At 42.4% G+C, this 16,500-nt stretch overlaps 1 protein-coding gene across 1 annotated transcript; it reads left to right on the forward strand.

The window, feature by feature from the left end:
• The first annotated feature begins 484 nt into the window (after positions 1-484).
• On the forward strand, positions 485-14,850 carry pak4 (p21 protein (Cdc42/Rac)-activated kinase 4). Its single transcript, XM_063204879.1, has 10 exons — positions 485-741; positions 3,573-3,802; positions 4,262-4,494; positions 6,417-6,846; positions 7,485-8,027; positions 9,070-9,203; positions 10,094-10,220; positions 10,592-10,717; positions 12,208-12,342; positions 13,011-14,850. Exons 2-10 carry the CDS (start codon positions 3,602-3,604, stop codon positions 13,164-13,166), a joined length of 2,085 nt encoding a protein of 694 aa, XP_063060949.1. The 5' UTR covers positions 485-741; positions 3,573-3,601; the 3' UTR covers positions 13,167-14,850.
• The last annotated feature ends 1,650 nt before the right edge of the window (positions 14,851-16,500 follow it).

Consider the following 16,500-nt stretch of genomic DNA (forward strand, 5'->3'; position numbering starts at 1 on the left):
ATCACATCAGCAGGAATCTTGTATTAGTCATTCGATCAGCGCATTCACACTCATGTGATTTGATTGGTCAAAAATGGTGGCTAGTATCAGAATGAAGCAGAGGTAGTATTAAAGTTTTTTCCCACGAAACAATGCCAAGCATTCATTACACAGAAGGAAAGTGGTACAATGCCAAGAGACATTGATTAAATGATGATGATAGAGATAATACATTTAAAAGTTGATTTGATGCTGTCGGTCCTAGGAAGTAGGCCTAAGCCTAAAAAAAATCTCCTTTTGATAAAATGAAAAAAACAAGTATTTACCCAAAGTATTTATTTATTTATTTTTTAATGGTGGTTATTAGATATAGCCCTCTGTATATGGGGGTTTATTGCTCAGTGACAGTGATAATGTTTCATACAGTGTGTGTTGGGCCCCACTGGGTCTGTGGGTTGGGGAAGCTTGGGACTTCACTGATCTCACGGGCACGCGCTTATGTTGACCGCGAGACTGAGCAAACAGGGCTGTTTTTTGGAGTTCAAAAAGTTTCCCGGATGAACAGCTCCTAACAACTCCGACAGTCTCCTTTAATATGGCGGTGTAAAAGTAAAAAAAAAACATACGGTAGAGGGGTGGTAAGCTAATGTAAATGAAGTAGCACTAACGTTAATCATATTGGACTATTTCTGAACAAGGAGGAAACTTCCACAAGTTCAGCCGACGGACTTTTGGGGTGGATGACCAAATAAAAATTCAAAGGTAGGTCCAGGAAAGTGATTGCTAAAGTCACTACATGAGTAGTATAACAACTCATTCAGAAGCTAGCGTTATTTATGTGAACGAAGATGGTTTGAAACTTAGCTAGCATAGCAACGGGCAACTTAGCTAGCAATGTTGGCTAGCTCTGCCAGTTAAAAAATTTCTCTTGTGACATTCTGTAACTCTATAACACAAACCAAGTATGGTCTAAATTGGGAGTGTGCTGCGAAGTGCAATTTAGTTTAACAACATTTTCCGTGATTTCATTAAGATTACGCATTATAGTTCTCTCCGACACAACTTAAGCACCTAGCTAAGTAGCTAGCTGGCTAAGTTATAAGTTGATAAGCTATGCTTATAGAGGGCACGGCAAGTATCTTATCTCCCAAAATAATCGTTGTTGTTGTCGTTAATGATGCTGTTGGCGTTTTGGCAGTTTACTAATGTTGTCACTTGGGTTGATTTGTATGTTGTTATGGAGAGTGGGAGGTCTTTGCTCTGTTGTAAGTTAATCTCTGTAGCTGGTATTAGCTGGCTAGCTATCTCAGTCAAAAGTTGTGATCTCTTAGCATCACCAGGGTAAGCACTGTGGTCTGTGTGGGGAAACTCAGTAAAAACCTTGCGAACACTGGCTAAATTGAACTTAAACATAGATGTTGGCTTACAGTAAGCTGCAAGCAAGTGCTCGAGCTGATGTTATTCATTGTTCTCTTAGATATGATTCGGTTAAAGTCAAGTTTGCTATCACCCACATCGCTAGATATCACGTAAAAAGTTGGATGATTCAGTGAGACATGGAGATTTTAAAGACCCCGTCCTGTCTCGATGAATCACCATGAACTCTATCACAGAATGCATCCTAATTCAGAGAGATTTTAGAATGAGAGGGGACATATGGCGGCCATCTTGGTGACGCCTCTGGGGTGCTATTTCGCGATTAAGTAGACCAGATCTGAGAGTCAATGGGAAAAATGAATGGGGAAACTGAGTATAGGACGGAGGGGAACCCAGCGGTTGTGAAAACCATATGGTTGAAACGACCGTGAAAAACTGATCAATCTAGACTACTTGGTTGTGTCATACGAGTCAAAATAAAGCTTTTTGAGCCACTTTTCTCACGTTTTTTTTGACAGAGCGCAGGCGCAGTAGTTCCATAACGGCACGAGAGCAACGGCTTTTCAAAACTGAGCATGTGCATAATTTCGCGTGCGCCGATGCAGCCAGATGATTGGATCACTGGCAACGCAGCTCAGCAGGCACATTGGCTCTTGTTACCAGAAAGGCGGGAGATGTGCGGGTAGACGCCATATTTGCGTTACGAATCTTCACCGTTAATTTCTATGTACCTGTTCTATCTCCTCTTACTAGAATATTTCTGCCTAATTAGCAATGACGTCAACCAAAACTATCTGGCTGACAACATAAACCACTGTATTCGGCTTTTGTGCGGAGACATTGCGCAAGCCTGCGTCACCCTATGCGGTTCTACCAGTCATCTTTTTTTGTTAGTGGATTAGCTACCTGTGCTTTTGACAACAACACATCCATAACATCATCAGTTTGGTCTACATATTGTATTTAGCCAGCCATTCATTCATTCATGCAAAGACACATTTGTAAGTGCCCTATAGAGCTACATAATGATCAAGGGTGTGTACAACAATGTGAAAGTGGTTTTGTCAACACAAACACAGCGTCACTGATGTAGCCTACCAACTACACGTTGTATTTAATCATTGCTTCATACAAAGTTTATTGTAATAAACTAGAACAACGTTGTGCCAGTGGCAAACATGATGGAGAAGTGTTAAAGATGGTTTGTTTGCTTGAAAGAGTGGACACCATTTCAAATGTTTTTTTGCTGAGCTTATGGGGATATGATTTATGGCATGGCAAGTAGTTTGTTTGTTTGTTTAAGTTATTTATTTGATTTACAATGGAAGTAGGTGATATGTTGAACAGTGCTGATGATTGATATTCTTGATGCATTTTGTATTTTCAGTTGCCTGATTTATGAGAATTTCCATGATAAACACACACTTTATGGACAAACAATATTTTTGCTTGTTAAATTAACTCACGAACTAGCTTTATGAACATTTCGGTTACAGCCATTGACATTCTGATCCCCACCCGCCAGTACGCCCACTGACTGCAGTCGAATAAATCCCCACCTGCTCCCTCACAATGATGAAACTGGGCTGTCTCATCATAGCCAGTCAGGCCTCATAAGCCTATTGATGTCTGAATACTGAGGGGGTGTTGTGTAGGCCTGTGTTTGCCCTGCGTTATGTTTGTTATTGTTTGTAAGCCTCTTATAAAGTCAGAGCCGAGGGGGTCCTTCCCCAGCTCTTCCGTCCACCCCTCAGCTCATGGCCCACCACGCCCCCTCCTGTCCTGTCTGCTGACTCAAACAACTCCCAGATGGTCCGCAGGGTTGGCCTGCCTTTCAGCCCCTCTGACGGACCTCTGCTCTCTTCTATTTTCCTCTGCAATGCAGTCTGCTGTGATTTGACAAATATTTGTCGAGTTGTTTTTTACAGTGCCTGCCGACTAGCCTTCATCTTAAGGATCTTTCCCCCCACCCGTAGGGTGTAGTCTATTTGCATAGTTACATTGTGCTGTTTTTGTGTGTTTGGCCTTCTGCTTATCTCCCGCTTTTGACCACTTTAGTACCTGAGAGACACACCATCCATAAACATGTGAAATTATACCATGAAAAATGTTACAGTGTCAAGGAGCACCAGTAGTGTCAAATATCCCCTATTCATGCATTGCAATTGATTTCTATTTATAAGTGGCATTATTTGTCGCCGTCTCCCAAAAAACAGTGCAGGTGTGATGTCCGGATAACACCATCATGTTTGCCAAGAAAAAGAAATCGCGAATCCAAATTTCTGCCCCTTCCAACTTTGAGCACCGTGTGCACACCGACTTCGATGAGCATGAGCAGAAGTTTGTGGGCCTGCCACGCCAGTGGCAGAGTCTCATCGAGGACACGGCCAAGAGGCCCAAACCGTTCATCGATGCCACCATCATAACCACGGTCGAGCCACGCAAGGTGAGCGGACTTAAATGCTGCTGTTGTCTACTACGCCTCCTCCTCCCGTCTCTTGTCTGTCTTCCCCTTTTGTTTTTTACCCATTTATTCAGACAGTGATTGACATACATGCTACATGACTGATACTGCATAGTGTATACAAATGTAGCTGTTAAGAAATACAAATAAGATGTTGCTTATCCTTTGACATTTTCTAAAATCTAGTTGTCCGATGCTTCAATCTAGATTCGTTAAAATCTAGTTGCCCGATCTGTGGCATCTGCTCTGATTCTTCTGATTTCATACCATATTGTTTTCTCTGAATTTCTGTAATTTTCTGACCTGGCATATCTTAACTTATGCCAAATATTTGCTTTTTTAATCAACTTGTTCACTTAAATGTAATTCTTTAATGTATGGTATGAATTGCTAGACAAATAAAGTAAGTTATCATTTTTATTATTATCCCCCCACCCCTAGACTATTGTGCGTGGCACCAATATGGGTGTGGATGGCTCCCTCACCTGGCTGCTAGACGAGTTCGAGGGCATGTCTGTGATCCGCTCCAACTCGCTGCGATACGGCAACCCCGCCGTCCCGGGCGGCCACGACCTGGGCCCACCACCCCAGCACGGCTACCACGAGAACGGGGAGCAGCCGCACCGACACTACGCCCACGGAGACTCACACGCACACACAGAAGGCTCCGAGAGGTGAGCGTTAATAGCACAGTGAATTTGAGGTAAAATGGTGTTGTGTAGGGTCTTTGTAAAGAGGTGGTACTCAAAAGTTGTGTTCACAGAGGGGAGTGTTCACCACAGGATAATTATTGGTCAAAGGGAGTGATTGTGTGAGTTTATGCAGGATGCTTGTAAAGAAAATCTCAAAAGCTCCAAAATGTGGGAGTTAAGCAGAGTCAATTTTTGTTAGGTTTAACATGGTTATGTAGGGTTCTTGTAAGAGATTGTACTCCGTGGTTGTGGTCAGAGAGGTGAGGGTTTCCCACCGAAAATGTCTTAAAGTGTGCAGAGTTGTTGTATTGAGATCGCAAAGTTGTTGCTGCTTGTAAATTCTTTTCTTTGTGTTTGTTTTGAAGTGCTCCAAATGAAAGGCATGTGTTGAAGTGGTGTTTTTTTGCCACCACATCTACTAAGTATTTTAAGCAGTGGTCTAAATTTGGTATTCCATTGTAATAACTTTGCTAAGATGGGCTGGGCCTGGGTGAGTTGTTAAGCTGTCTGTTGGCCTTCAGGTATAAAGCCCTGGGCCACACTTGAGGTGATTCTACCTGACCTGTGTCCAAGCCAATCACCTTTTGGAGTGTGCATACGGTAAAGCAAAACAGACACCGTAATACTACAATGCGTTTTGAAGGGGGCACGTTAATTAACTTCAACAAGTTGCATGTTGGAAATTCCATGCGGGCTGATGAATGTTTGTATAATGAAGGTCGGTTTTGCAGTACCACAGTGCATTTCACATGGTCTTGGCAGCCATGCAGAAGCCTCAAGAGGGTAAGAGCTCTTTGACCTCATGTGGCAGCCGTGAAGCGGCCTAATTGTTTATGTAGTTGTTTTTTTAATACAGAGGTTCACAGGTTCGATTCCTGTACGGTACATGGGTGTGGTTGAACTTGAGAATAATCGTTGCTGTCTGGACTCTTGTACCATGGTTAATAGCTTAAGGTGCCCTTGGGAACCCTTCCACTTTGCTTCTGGGGCCTGTCCCTTTAACTACACTGTAAACCAATCTGGATAATAGCCTAGTCAACTATTTTTTGCCTTGAGTTGGTCTAGCCCTGGTTGCAAGGTCGCCACAGTAAGCATCAGAATCTGAACCATAACAGAACAGTGGTTTCATCCCACCCACAGACCTCAGAGATCTGAATGGAGCGAATTGCAAGGCTATCGGGATTAGGCAGTCTGCTCAATAATAATCTACCTAGAAAATATGTAATGTACTGTAATGACAGCTATATAGCACAAGAGTGGACACTCTGTTGACTTGATACACAAAAGCTGACTTTTGTCCGGGAATGCTTGCAGACCACCCATTTTGCTCAGTCACTGTAACAGAGGATCATATATGCAGTTTCTCAGCTGAGTGGTCCTACCACACTGTCCCAAATTGTCCGCATGCAGATTGTCTGACTCTGAAATGGCTTCAGATCTTGTGTTCTGCAAAGTTAACAGTATGCTGCTGCTTGTGTGTGCCTGTCAGCAAGCAGTATTTTTACGAAGTAGGTCAAGTGCTTAAGTTGACATTATAATGAGCCTAATGGCCCTTTATCTTTAGCACACAGTGATATGGAGGGTTAGCAAACATTTAAAAAATGTCAAGTGATGCAGTGGTGTAGAAACATGGGCTGTAACTTAAAAAATGCATCAAGGCTTTGATATGATCATATTCCCCACCTGAGCTAACCTATAACAAACACTGTCCCACTTTTAACACTGCAGAACTCTCCAACTGAGATCATTTGGCTGGCACCTCCACTACTAAGTTGATCTATTCCTCTTATGTTGTCTTTTTCATGGCTGTGTTTAGGACATGTGTGGAAAGGAGAGGTGGATCGCACTCAGACTTATTCTTCTTTTCTTTGCGTTTATTTATTATATATTTTTTATGTGTTCAGGACAAGACCGCCGCAGAAGCAGCCGGTTCCCAATGCCCGCCACCCCGACCATCACTCCTCCTCCCGGCACGAAGACGGCCGCTCCCACAACCAGCCGCGGGGTCAGGAGCCCAGCAAAGACCGGGGCCCACCCCCGCCTGTGGCGCCCAAGGTACGGACCAAGGACAGACAGAGGGACCAAGGGGACGTTGGGGACCAGGTGGTGATGAGGGAGGGGGGCGGCGACGGCAGACCCAAATCCAGCTACACGGATCGGGACGCGGGGGGTCCCCAGTCCTCGAAGGACAAGAGGCCTCAATCGGGCCCCAACATCCGGCCCCCCAACCTGCCGGTCACGGACGGGGTGATGAAGACAGCAGGGCAGACGGGCCGGCCCTTCAACACGTACCCCTGCACAGACAACAACATGTGGAAAGCCCCTGCCAACCAGGTACGCTCACAGGGGAGGGACATCAGGGTGGAAGAAGAGGTGAAAGATACATTTCAAGCCTACAACAAACTATTTGAACTACCATCTATGATGATATTAAATTTGCCTTAGAATATTATCTGTGTTTTTTATGTACAATTTTAGTCAAATAAATTCAGTATATATTTATGACATTGTAGTTTAATGAACTGAGTTCTCCCCAGATTTTTGTTTTTGACCCACTATGAATTTGAGTTTGACACTCCTGCTACAAGTTCACAGCTGGAGTGGCTTGGGTCTGGGTTGTGGTTTAGTACACCCACTCACCATCCCAATTGTGAATGCAAAAAACCCTTTCAATTGTGCTTGTGTGAGATGTGGAATTAAACATCTCTCATCAATGACGTATTGTGGCATCATCATCACGAGGCCACAAACACAAGGGAGGACAGAGGTTTGGATAATGATAAATAAATTAGATTTTTTTTAAACCTTTACTTTACCAGGAAAATAGACCCATTGAGATTAAAAATCTCTTTTGCAAGGGCATCCTGGCCAAGTGGCAGCACATGTTACAAAATAAAAAAATTACCGGTAGTGTGCCTGCTGCTGCCGGTTTATGACCTTCCTTTTATTTTGCATACTGCGTCTGCCTGCAGGACCTTAAAACAGGAAGAACGAAGGAGACCGCCCCTCACAACGGCCCCTCCAACCCCAACAGCCGAGCGCCAGCCAACAGCAGCGGCACTGGCAGCGGCGGCAAGTCATCCAGCCGCTCCCGAGGAGAACCCCAGCCCCACCCGCAGCACCACCCCCACCACGCCTCGCACCCAGCCCTGGGCACCGACCATCACGCAGCTCACCCCCACCCCCACCACCACCCCAACCTTTCTCCTCCCATGCCCCCCGGCCCCCAGAAGCCTGCCCCCGCCCCTGCCCCCTCGAGCCCACCGCAGCAGCAACAGCAGGGCCGCTCTCCGCAGAGGGAGCCCCAGAGGGTGACGCACGAACAGTTCCGTGCAGCGCTGCAGATGGTGGTGGACCCAGGGGACCCGCGCACATATCTGGACCACTACATCAAGATCGGGGAGGGCTCCACCGGCATCGTCTGCATAGCCACCGTCAAGAGCACAGGCAAACTGGTGGCCGTCAAGAAGATGGACCTGCGCAAGCAGCAGCGCCGTGAGCTGCTCTTCAACGAGGTAAATGTCTCCTCACATTTTTTTCCCCCGCAGTCCTTGATGAATAAGGTTGAGTAACTTTATTAATCCTTTATTAATCCTTAATCCTTAATAAATCCTTTATTAATAAAAGAACATACAAAAATACATGATAAACTTTGATTATGATAAACTTTGCTGAAATGTATAGCACACACTAGCATACAAATCCACAATTTTTTTTTGATGAGGTGCCTTCCATTGTGTACTGGAATATTTGGGTAATTTAAAGGGACACTACGTGAGATTTTTAGTTGTTTATTTCCAGAATTCATGCTGCCCATTCACTAATGTTACCTTTTTCATGAATACTTACCACCAGCATCAAATTCTAAGTATTCGTTATGACTGGAAAAATTGCACTTTTCATACATGAAAAGGGGGATCTTCTCCATGGTCCGCCATTTTGAATGTCCAAAAATAGCCATTTTTAGCTGCAAAAATGACTGTACTTGGACCATACTAGAAAATATTTGTTTAATACTTAGTAAACTTTCATGTAAAGACCAAATTTGGCAATAGGCAGCCCAATTTCAATGAGCTGCATAGTTGCAGTACCTTTTTGACCATTTCCTGCACAGTGTCCCTTTAAAAAAAAAAAAAAAAGTTGATATTTGGGTGCCCTAATTAGTGAGAATTTCCATCTTTCCTCGAATTCCCCCAGTATCTTTTTTTATCTGAAACTATGAGTTAGCTCTGAGCAGGAAGTAAGTTGTTTCCTGATGTTGGGTGACTAATGTATTGCTCATGTTGACGTTTAACTGCTTCCCCCTCCTCTCCCCCCCCCTCTACCATGGATGTGAACATCCCCTTTGTGGTCTTTGGTAGTCTCTTATCAATTTGGCATATTCTGTCTTGCTCTCCCTGAGAATGAAAAGACAGCAGTTTTGTAGAATGTAGAATATACTATATCAGATACTTTATATTGTATTGCTGTGTATGTAATATTTTTAGCCACAACTCCTGCTTAACTGGCAATAAAGGAAAACAAACCAACCAAAGCCTTTTCCCTCCGTGCCACCAGGTGGTGATCATGAGAGACTATCACCATGAGAACGTTGTGGAGATGTACAACAGCTACCTGGTGGGAGACGAACTCTGGGTCGTCATGGAGTTCCTGGAAGGCGGCGCTCTAACCGACATCGTCACACACACAAGGTCAGCACTGGTCAACTCCTTTTTTTAAAGGGTGGTAGCCGTGTGCGTGTGCGTGTGCGTGTGCGTGCGTGCGTGCGTGCGTGCGTGCGTGCGTGCGTGCGTGCGTGAGAGAGAGGGGGCGCACAGCATTATTATTCCTAGGTAGGCATATGCATTGTGTGTACTTATTATGCTTGTGATGAGACTTTACTACACATCACCCTCATGTGATTTGGTGATGTGGGGAAAAAGTGCTTGTGTCACATCCTGTAGATCAAGACTCACTCTGTAACAAGTAGTTGCACAAGAAGTAATGTTCCCTCATAGTTCCATCACCAAAGCAAGTGTAATCGGTGATGTTTGTATTATTCACTGTATTTTTCTGATTAGTATGCGTTTTTGGTTTGAATTGCACTTTTGGTGTCCGATCAAATGCAGTTTCAATCTTGTGTGTAAGGTGTCTTAGTACATAGTGAATTAACAACAAAGTGCACTTTGACTTTGATTATGCTGTCCTGCAATGGCAAAGTACAATGACTACATATTTTGTCAAATTTGAGTTTAGACTGAAAATAGCAACACCTTCCTTATCTTGTTGTGACTAGGCCTTGTGGTCCAAATGTGTACAGTTTTAGAGATATTGCCATGTCAAGTTTGCAGTCACTACAATCCAACCTAATACCAAGACTTTGAATGCCTATTTCTCAGTTTAAATGTTGACTTCGCATAGTTACTGTTAGTTTATTTTGCCTTTGTAGAGAAGTGTAGTTCTCCCTTCTTTCCCTCCTCCCATCGCTCTGTCTTCTCTCTCTTCTTTCCCTCCTCCCACCCTTCGCTCTATACCTCTTGTCTTCCTCTCCGGTTGCTGTTCTTGCCCATCCTCCTGAATCTCTCTTTTGTGTCTCCTGTAGGATGAATGAGGAGCAGATTGCCACGGTTTGCCTGTCGGTGCTGAAGGCTCTTGCTGTCCTCCACAGCCAGGGTGTCATCCACAGAGACATCAAGAGCGACTCCATCCTCCTCACACAGGACGGCAGAGTATGTTTTGGCTTTCCATTACGACACTTGCTGTCATTGAACACAGTACATTGCTCTTGTGTGCACTGCTGTGCTACAGACATTTGGGGCCTCTGGCATTGTTCCCCTTATAGTGTTAAACTTCTTGATTAACGGTTTTTGTCAACTTAAAATTACTTTCCAATTATGATGATCTCTATAGTTTTGAAGCAGTATTAGATAGTTGCGTATAGTTGCAGATGGATTTAAAGTTAGTGATTTGCCATGCACTAATTTGGAACTATTAACAATTCTTGTAATTGTTGTATCACATTGCTCATAATGTGTTTGGAAAAGTTGTCTGCATGTCATTCACGGTTGCTTTCCCTTTTCCCACCTTCTCTCTCCTGCAGATAAAGCTGTCGGACTTTGGCTTCTGCGCCCAGGTATCTAAAGAGGTGCAGCATCGCAAGTCTCTGGTGGGCACCCCCTACTGGATGGCCCCTGAACTCATCTCCAGACTACCCTACGGACCTGAGGTGAGGCTGCATCAATGATTCTTAACCTTTTTTTGAACAAGCGCCCCCTTGACCTCATCATATTTTGAGCCATAAGCTGGCCTGTATGGTAGTATGGTAGGCACGCAAAATGTTAACGTTGTCAGTACAAACATGTCAACGTTATTTTTTAAAGTTGTCATTGACAGCCAGTCGATTAGTTTATAGTCGCTGAAACGCCTAACAGAAACAGAGGAGGGAGATAAATGGAGATAGTGGACGGTGACAGAGAAAGAGGGAGGAAACGTTGTGTTGTGCCTGTTGCCTTCATTTCAAGTGACAAGATTCTTTCATGTTCTTTAGGGCTGTAACGAACAGAGAGATTGTATCGAACAGAGAAATCGCGATACACAGAGTCATGATGCTGTATCGCGATGCAAGGAGGCAGTATCGTGATACGCCATTTCAACGTTTTGTTACCCCTCACGACAGAAATCAAACACTTGATGTGAAGTGATAGTGCTTCCGAGCTTCAAATCGTCATAATTATTAGTAGCCTCTGGTAACCTATTCTACCCATAAAGTATCATAGTTTTTTATTCATAATTTTATTCTATAATGTTAGCAAATCTGAAATCATGGGGTGTGTCGAACCGTAGGTCAAAAATCGTGATATGAACCGAATCGTGAGTCTAGTGTATCATTACAGCCCTAATGTTCTTGTATGTATAGACTATCCTAATCTTAATAAATGATGATGATGATAATAATAATAATAATAATGACACGCCTACATTGTGAAGGCTTACATGTGCAAAATAAGATTGATTGATTTGATTTATGGATAGAGGTAGACCATAGACGGTATTCAGTTGGGATAATTGATAGTCTATTTAAAGGGACACTGTGTGAGATTTTTAGTTGTTTATTTCCAGAATTCATGCTGTCTATTCACTAATGTTACCTTTTTCATGAATACTTACCACCACCATCAAATTCTAAGTATTCATTATGACTGGGAAAAATGCACTTTTCATACATGAAAAGAGGGATCTTCTCCATGGTCCGCCATTTTGAATAAAAAAAAATAGCCATTTTTAGCTGCAAAAATGACTCCACTTGGACCATACTAGAAAATATTTGTTTATTACTTAGAAAACTTTCATGTAAAGATCAAATTTGGCAATTGGCAGCCCAGTTTCAATGAGCAGCATAGTTGCAGTACCCTTTTTCACCATTTCCTGCACAATGTCCAGTTAAAAAATAATAAAAAGACTAGGAAGGATTCCAATTTCTGTGATCGGCAACGATCGGTGATCCAGATTTTTGGTCATTGGTGATCGGGCCAAATATGCTGATCGGAGCATCTGCATTTACCATACAAGTTGTGAATGGATTTGGCCATGATACAGGACTCTCTCTCTCTCTCTCTCTCTCTCTCTCTCTCTCTCTCTCTCTCTCTCTCTCTCTCTCTCTCTCTCTCTCTCTCTCTCTCTCTCTCTCTCTCTCTCCCTCTTGTGGTATCTGCGCAGGTGGACATTTGGTCTCTGGGAGTGATGGTGATTGAAATGGTGGATGGAGAGCCCCCCTACTTCAATGAGCCCCCCCTTAAAGCTATGAAGATGATCCGGGACAACCTTCCCCCCAAACTCAAGAACCTCCACAAAGCAAGTTCTATTAATCCTCAACCAGCCTAACACATGTTCATTCCTGAAGTTGTTTACTTTAAAAAAAATCTCTTTGTGAACACTGGAATGTTTAGAGGAACTCTTCTCATAATAAAACGAATTAAGTAATTTAGAAGTAATGAAGTGAAACATTCTCTACTGTGTTATTACAACCGAAGTACCACATTTTTGAAAAGGCTTTCGTCTACTATTGTATCCAAAATCTAACTTTGGCGTGATGTTTTTGAAGGTGTCTTTGTTTCTCTGGAAGAAATGGTTATGCTATAGTAATGGCACTAAAACTGTACTGGTATAGTAACTAATGGTACTAATAATCAGTGATGTGCAACCTAGATTCTTTAGTTACAATCAAGTGCTACATTTTCCAAATGACTTGGTTTGGCCTGGTTGAATGATCACCTGGCTGAATTGGACATGTAAAGCGAAGTTATTTGGAATATGTGGCACTGGATTCTAACTAATTGTTGCTAATAATAGTGCAGAAGAGCTCCCCTGGTCCTGTTTTCTCAGGAAGAAAAGCTGTTAGTATTGCTACTAAAACTGTTCAGCTGATATAGGAACTAATAGGACTAATGTATATTGTATCACTGTTTACTAAGAGCTGATGAGTAAACGTTGTCATTCCTTACCTTCTTGTCTCCTGCCAGGTGTCTCCCCTGCTGAAGGGCTTTCTGGACCGCATGCTGGTGCGAGACCCCGGCCAGAGAGCCACAGCCAATGAGCTTCTGAAGCACCCCTTCCTCAGCAAAGCTGGCCCGCCCTCCTGCATCGTCCCGCTCATGCGACAGAACCGCATGAGATAGATGCAGATGAGGGGGTGGAGTTGGGCTGGGCTGGGCTGGGCTAGGGTAGGTCCTCTGTGTGCAGTGTGAGGGGAGGATCTGATCTGCTAACGTTCATCGCTCTCTTCTACAGACAACCCGTCGGCTGGGTTGTTGGTCAAAGGGTTGTGAGGATGATATTGTATCTTGCCTATCAAGGCAAAACGGGACAGTCACTAAAAGAAAAAGAATGAGTGAGTTTGTGAATGACTGAGAGATGAATGAGTGAAGCTCAGATGGACACTAATGCAAAAAGAAGCGACTGTTACAGTTTTAAAATATTTGTTTTGTTTTTTTGTTAAAGGTTTTGCATTCCCTGCTTTCATTCCTTGAGGTTGTGGGTGGGGGTGGGGTTACATGCTTTGTGAAGCTGGGGTATTCTCATAGAGGTCAACTCGAGAGCGTTCCTTAGCAAACTGTTAAAATAACTACAACTACGCTGAAACTCATCTCTAATGAAGATTGGTATGCAGCTCAGCTGTGGACTGGAATTGAAACTAAGATGTGCAAGGTTGTCAATCTCATTTCTAGCCATTCCTACTGAAGAATCGTGACATACCTTTTTTTTTCCTCTACATTCTTTCTGTACACTAAACAAAAAAAAGAAAGTAACTACTCCTGTTTATGACACACGTTATAAACACTAAGAAAGGTTAAACACTGGAGATGTTAATGATTCAGATGGTTGCTTTTTTCTATTTTACGTTTTAACTTGTACAGATGTATTGACTTTTATTTTATTGTCTCTTAATGAGTGTGAAAGAGTTGATTCAGGCACTGCTGAGGAATAGACGCTCAGTTTCTTCCGTATGTGTGAAATCGTTTTCATATCAACGAGCCCTGATGAAAGTTGATGAGTTGTTGTTGTGTTGAGACCCCGTTTTATGTTTTCCTCACGGTTTTTTTTAGTATTTTTTATTTTATTTGGTTTCTTCCCCTTGTTCACTCAACAACTGCTTTTTAGGAGCAAGATATTTTTTTAGGAAACTGCATCTGTGCTATTGACGCTGACGTTACTCTTAGGCAAAAATGTGGTGAATATTGATCAAATAGTTATTATAAATTGTGCTGAAAAAAAGAGGTATGCGTGCAGTTGAGTGCAGATGACTGATATGAAGGATAGATTAGCTTTAGTTTTATAAAGGGCTTTTATATACATAGTTGTGTGATTCTAGCCGAAATGAAACAGGGTTGGCTGCTGGTACAAGTATACACAGCCCTGGGTGAAGTGCACCAACACGTGTGATATTTTTTTATTTTAACATGCACATGTATGAACACTAACATACCTATTTTTAAAAATACATGACTGATGCTCTGCTTACACTATGAAAGAAGAAAAAAGAGATATATGATGTTGGCAATCATTTTAAGCTAAAGACAGATCTTTAGTTCTGCACTATTTATGTGGCTAATTCTGACACAGAGCATTTAGTCCCGTTTCTCATTCTGATAATACTGTGTATAAACAGAGGCAAAGAATATAGCATATCTGAAAACTGTAGTGCCTGGAATCACTTCTGTTTTGTTTTGTTGTTTATTAATTTACACTCAAGTGTTGGTATATAGGAAGAAAAAATGTATGAAAGCTTAGTTATTCAGCTGACGATATAATGCCACTTTGATTTGTAAATGATGCGGAAATGTCAATACATTTTAACACAAACCTTCTTTTGTGCTGTGTTCTAAAAGGTTATACTGATCACGTGTAGTTAACCAGCATTTACGGACTTTGCAGCGGAGTGGGTGTGTGCATGTGGGTTGCTCAATGCCATGTGGTCAGAGTTTTCAATTGTTATCTTTTGTTTATGGCAACTAACAGAAACCAAAAAGTCAAAACAAGCCAAACATTCCCATTGATATGAACTCATTCCCTCTTTATCATCTGATTTGCCACCATTCCCTGGGATATACCCACGTATACTGTGTGCTGGACTTACAAGACATTTTATTTTCCACTTGTGTTAATTTTTGGGATGAAACAGAACGAGACTGTGTTGGTGTTGTGACCTCTTCACAAAAGAAACATGTTACAATATGTTTTTTCACTGTAAAGATCCCCCCATCTCCCCCCAAAAAGGTACAAGGTGCATCTTCTTTTTTTTTCTTTTTCATTTTTGTTAAGGTTTTTCCCTCCCCCCACAAGTGCTATTTATAATATATACAGGAACACTTCCATATGCTGTGTCCAGTCATCACACGATATGTATCAATTGTAATTGACAACACAAACAGGTACAGCCACACAATGTAAATGATTTGCAGAATAAAGCAGAGTGATTATTGCTGGAGAAAAGTCTCACCAAGGTCTTAGTTGTAACCATCATCACAGCCAAGATGGTATGCTGGGAATTGGTGCATGGCTTCCCATCAATGTGCTTTTGCGCGTGTGTGCAGGTGTCACACACACACACACACACACACACACACACACACACACACACACACACACACACACACACACACACACACACAGCAAACGGTGTGCTGCCATCTTTTGGTCCATTTCTGTAAAGGTCCTGTAGCCTGTACATTCTATTGTACTGATATGACCTGAACATCTGTTTGTCTGAATTGGGTTGTATGGCATGTAGTGAAGAGTAACAGACTTAATATCTTGGACATCACTCAGCAACAGGAAAATCGTGTTTAAATGATTTAATTAGACCTTTTAAATTGTCAGAACTTGCTAAAATTATTTAATCAACTCTACATTCTCCACACATGGGCCAGACCAGACTGTTGGCATAACACCTAAATAAAACTGTCGTGAAATAACAAGTGTAAAATAGCAAAACATACAAAATGCTTTTAACTACAATTATTTTAACAACCATAGTTGTTGGCACAAAAAGTACACTAAGAGAAAAAGGCAAATGTAGCAATCACAAAGAAACAACTACCCCAACCCCACCCAGCCTGACTCTCTCCAGACCTAGTTCCACGCTGCTTTGCAAGCTCCACTCACTATGTCTGGGAGAGCAAGCACAGAATTGGTCTTCAGAAGACAAGCCATTTCTACATCCTTGCCACCAACAATTTTCTTCTACAACGTTGTCTATTCACAATCTAAATCTACAAAATTCTGCAATCAGTCGCATGACTCCTCGATGCGAGCCGCATTTTAAATTTGGTCATTGGGATTTCCCATGTTGATTTTCCTTGTTTGTTAGGTAAACAATTACAAGATTGGAATATAACAAACTAATTGACAATACAGACATACTGTAAGAAATGCAAGTGGCAATATTTGTTATTGCCTTCATCTTTAAGTCACCGTTTCTAGTAGCCCACCACAAATCCAGGATATCTCAGT

Source organism: Engraulis encrasicolus, chromosome 8 (genome assembly GCF_034702125.1).
Source record: "Engraulis encrasicolus isolate BLACKSEA-1 chromosome 8, IST_EnEncr_1.0, whole genome shotgun sequence".
Lineage (NCBI taxonomy): Eukaryota > Metazoa > Chordata > Actinopteri > Clupeiformes > Engraulidae > Engraulis > Engraulis encrasicolus.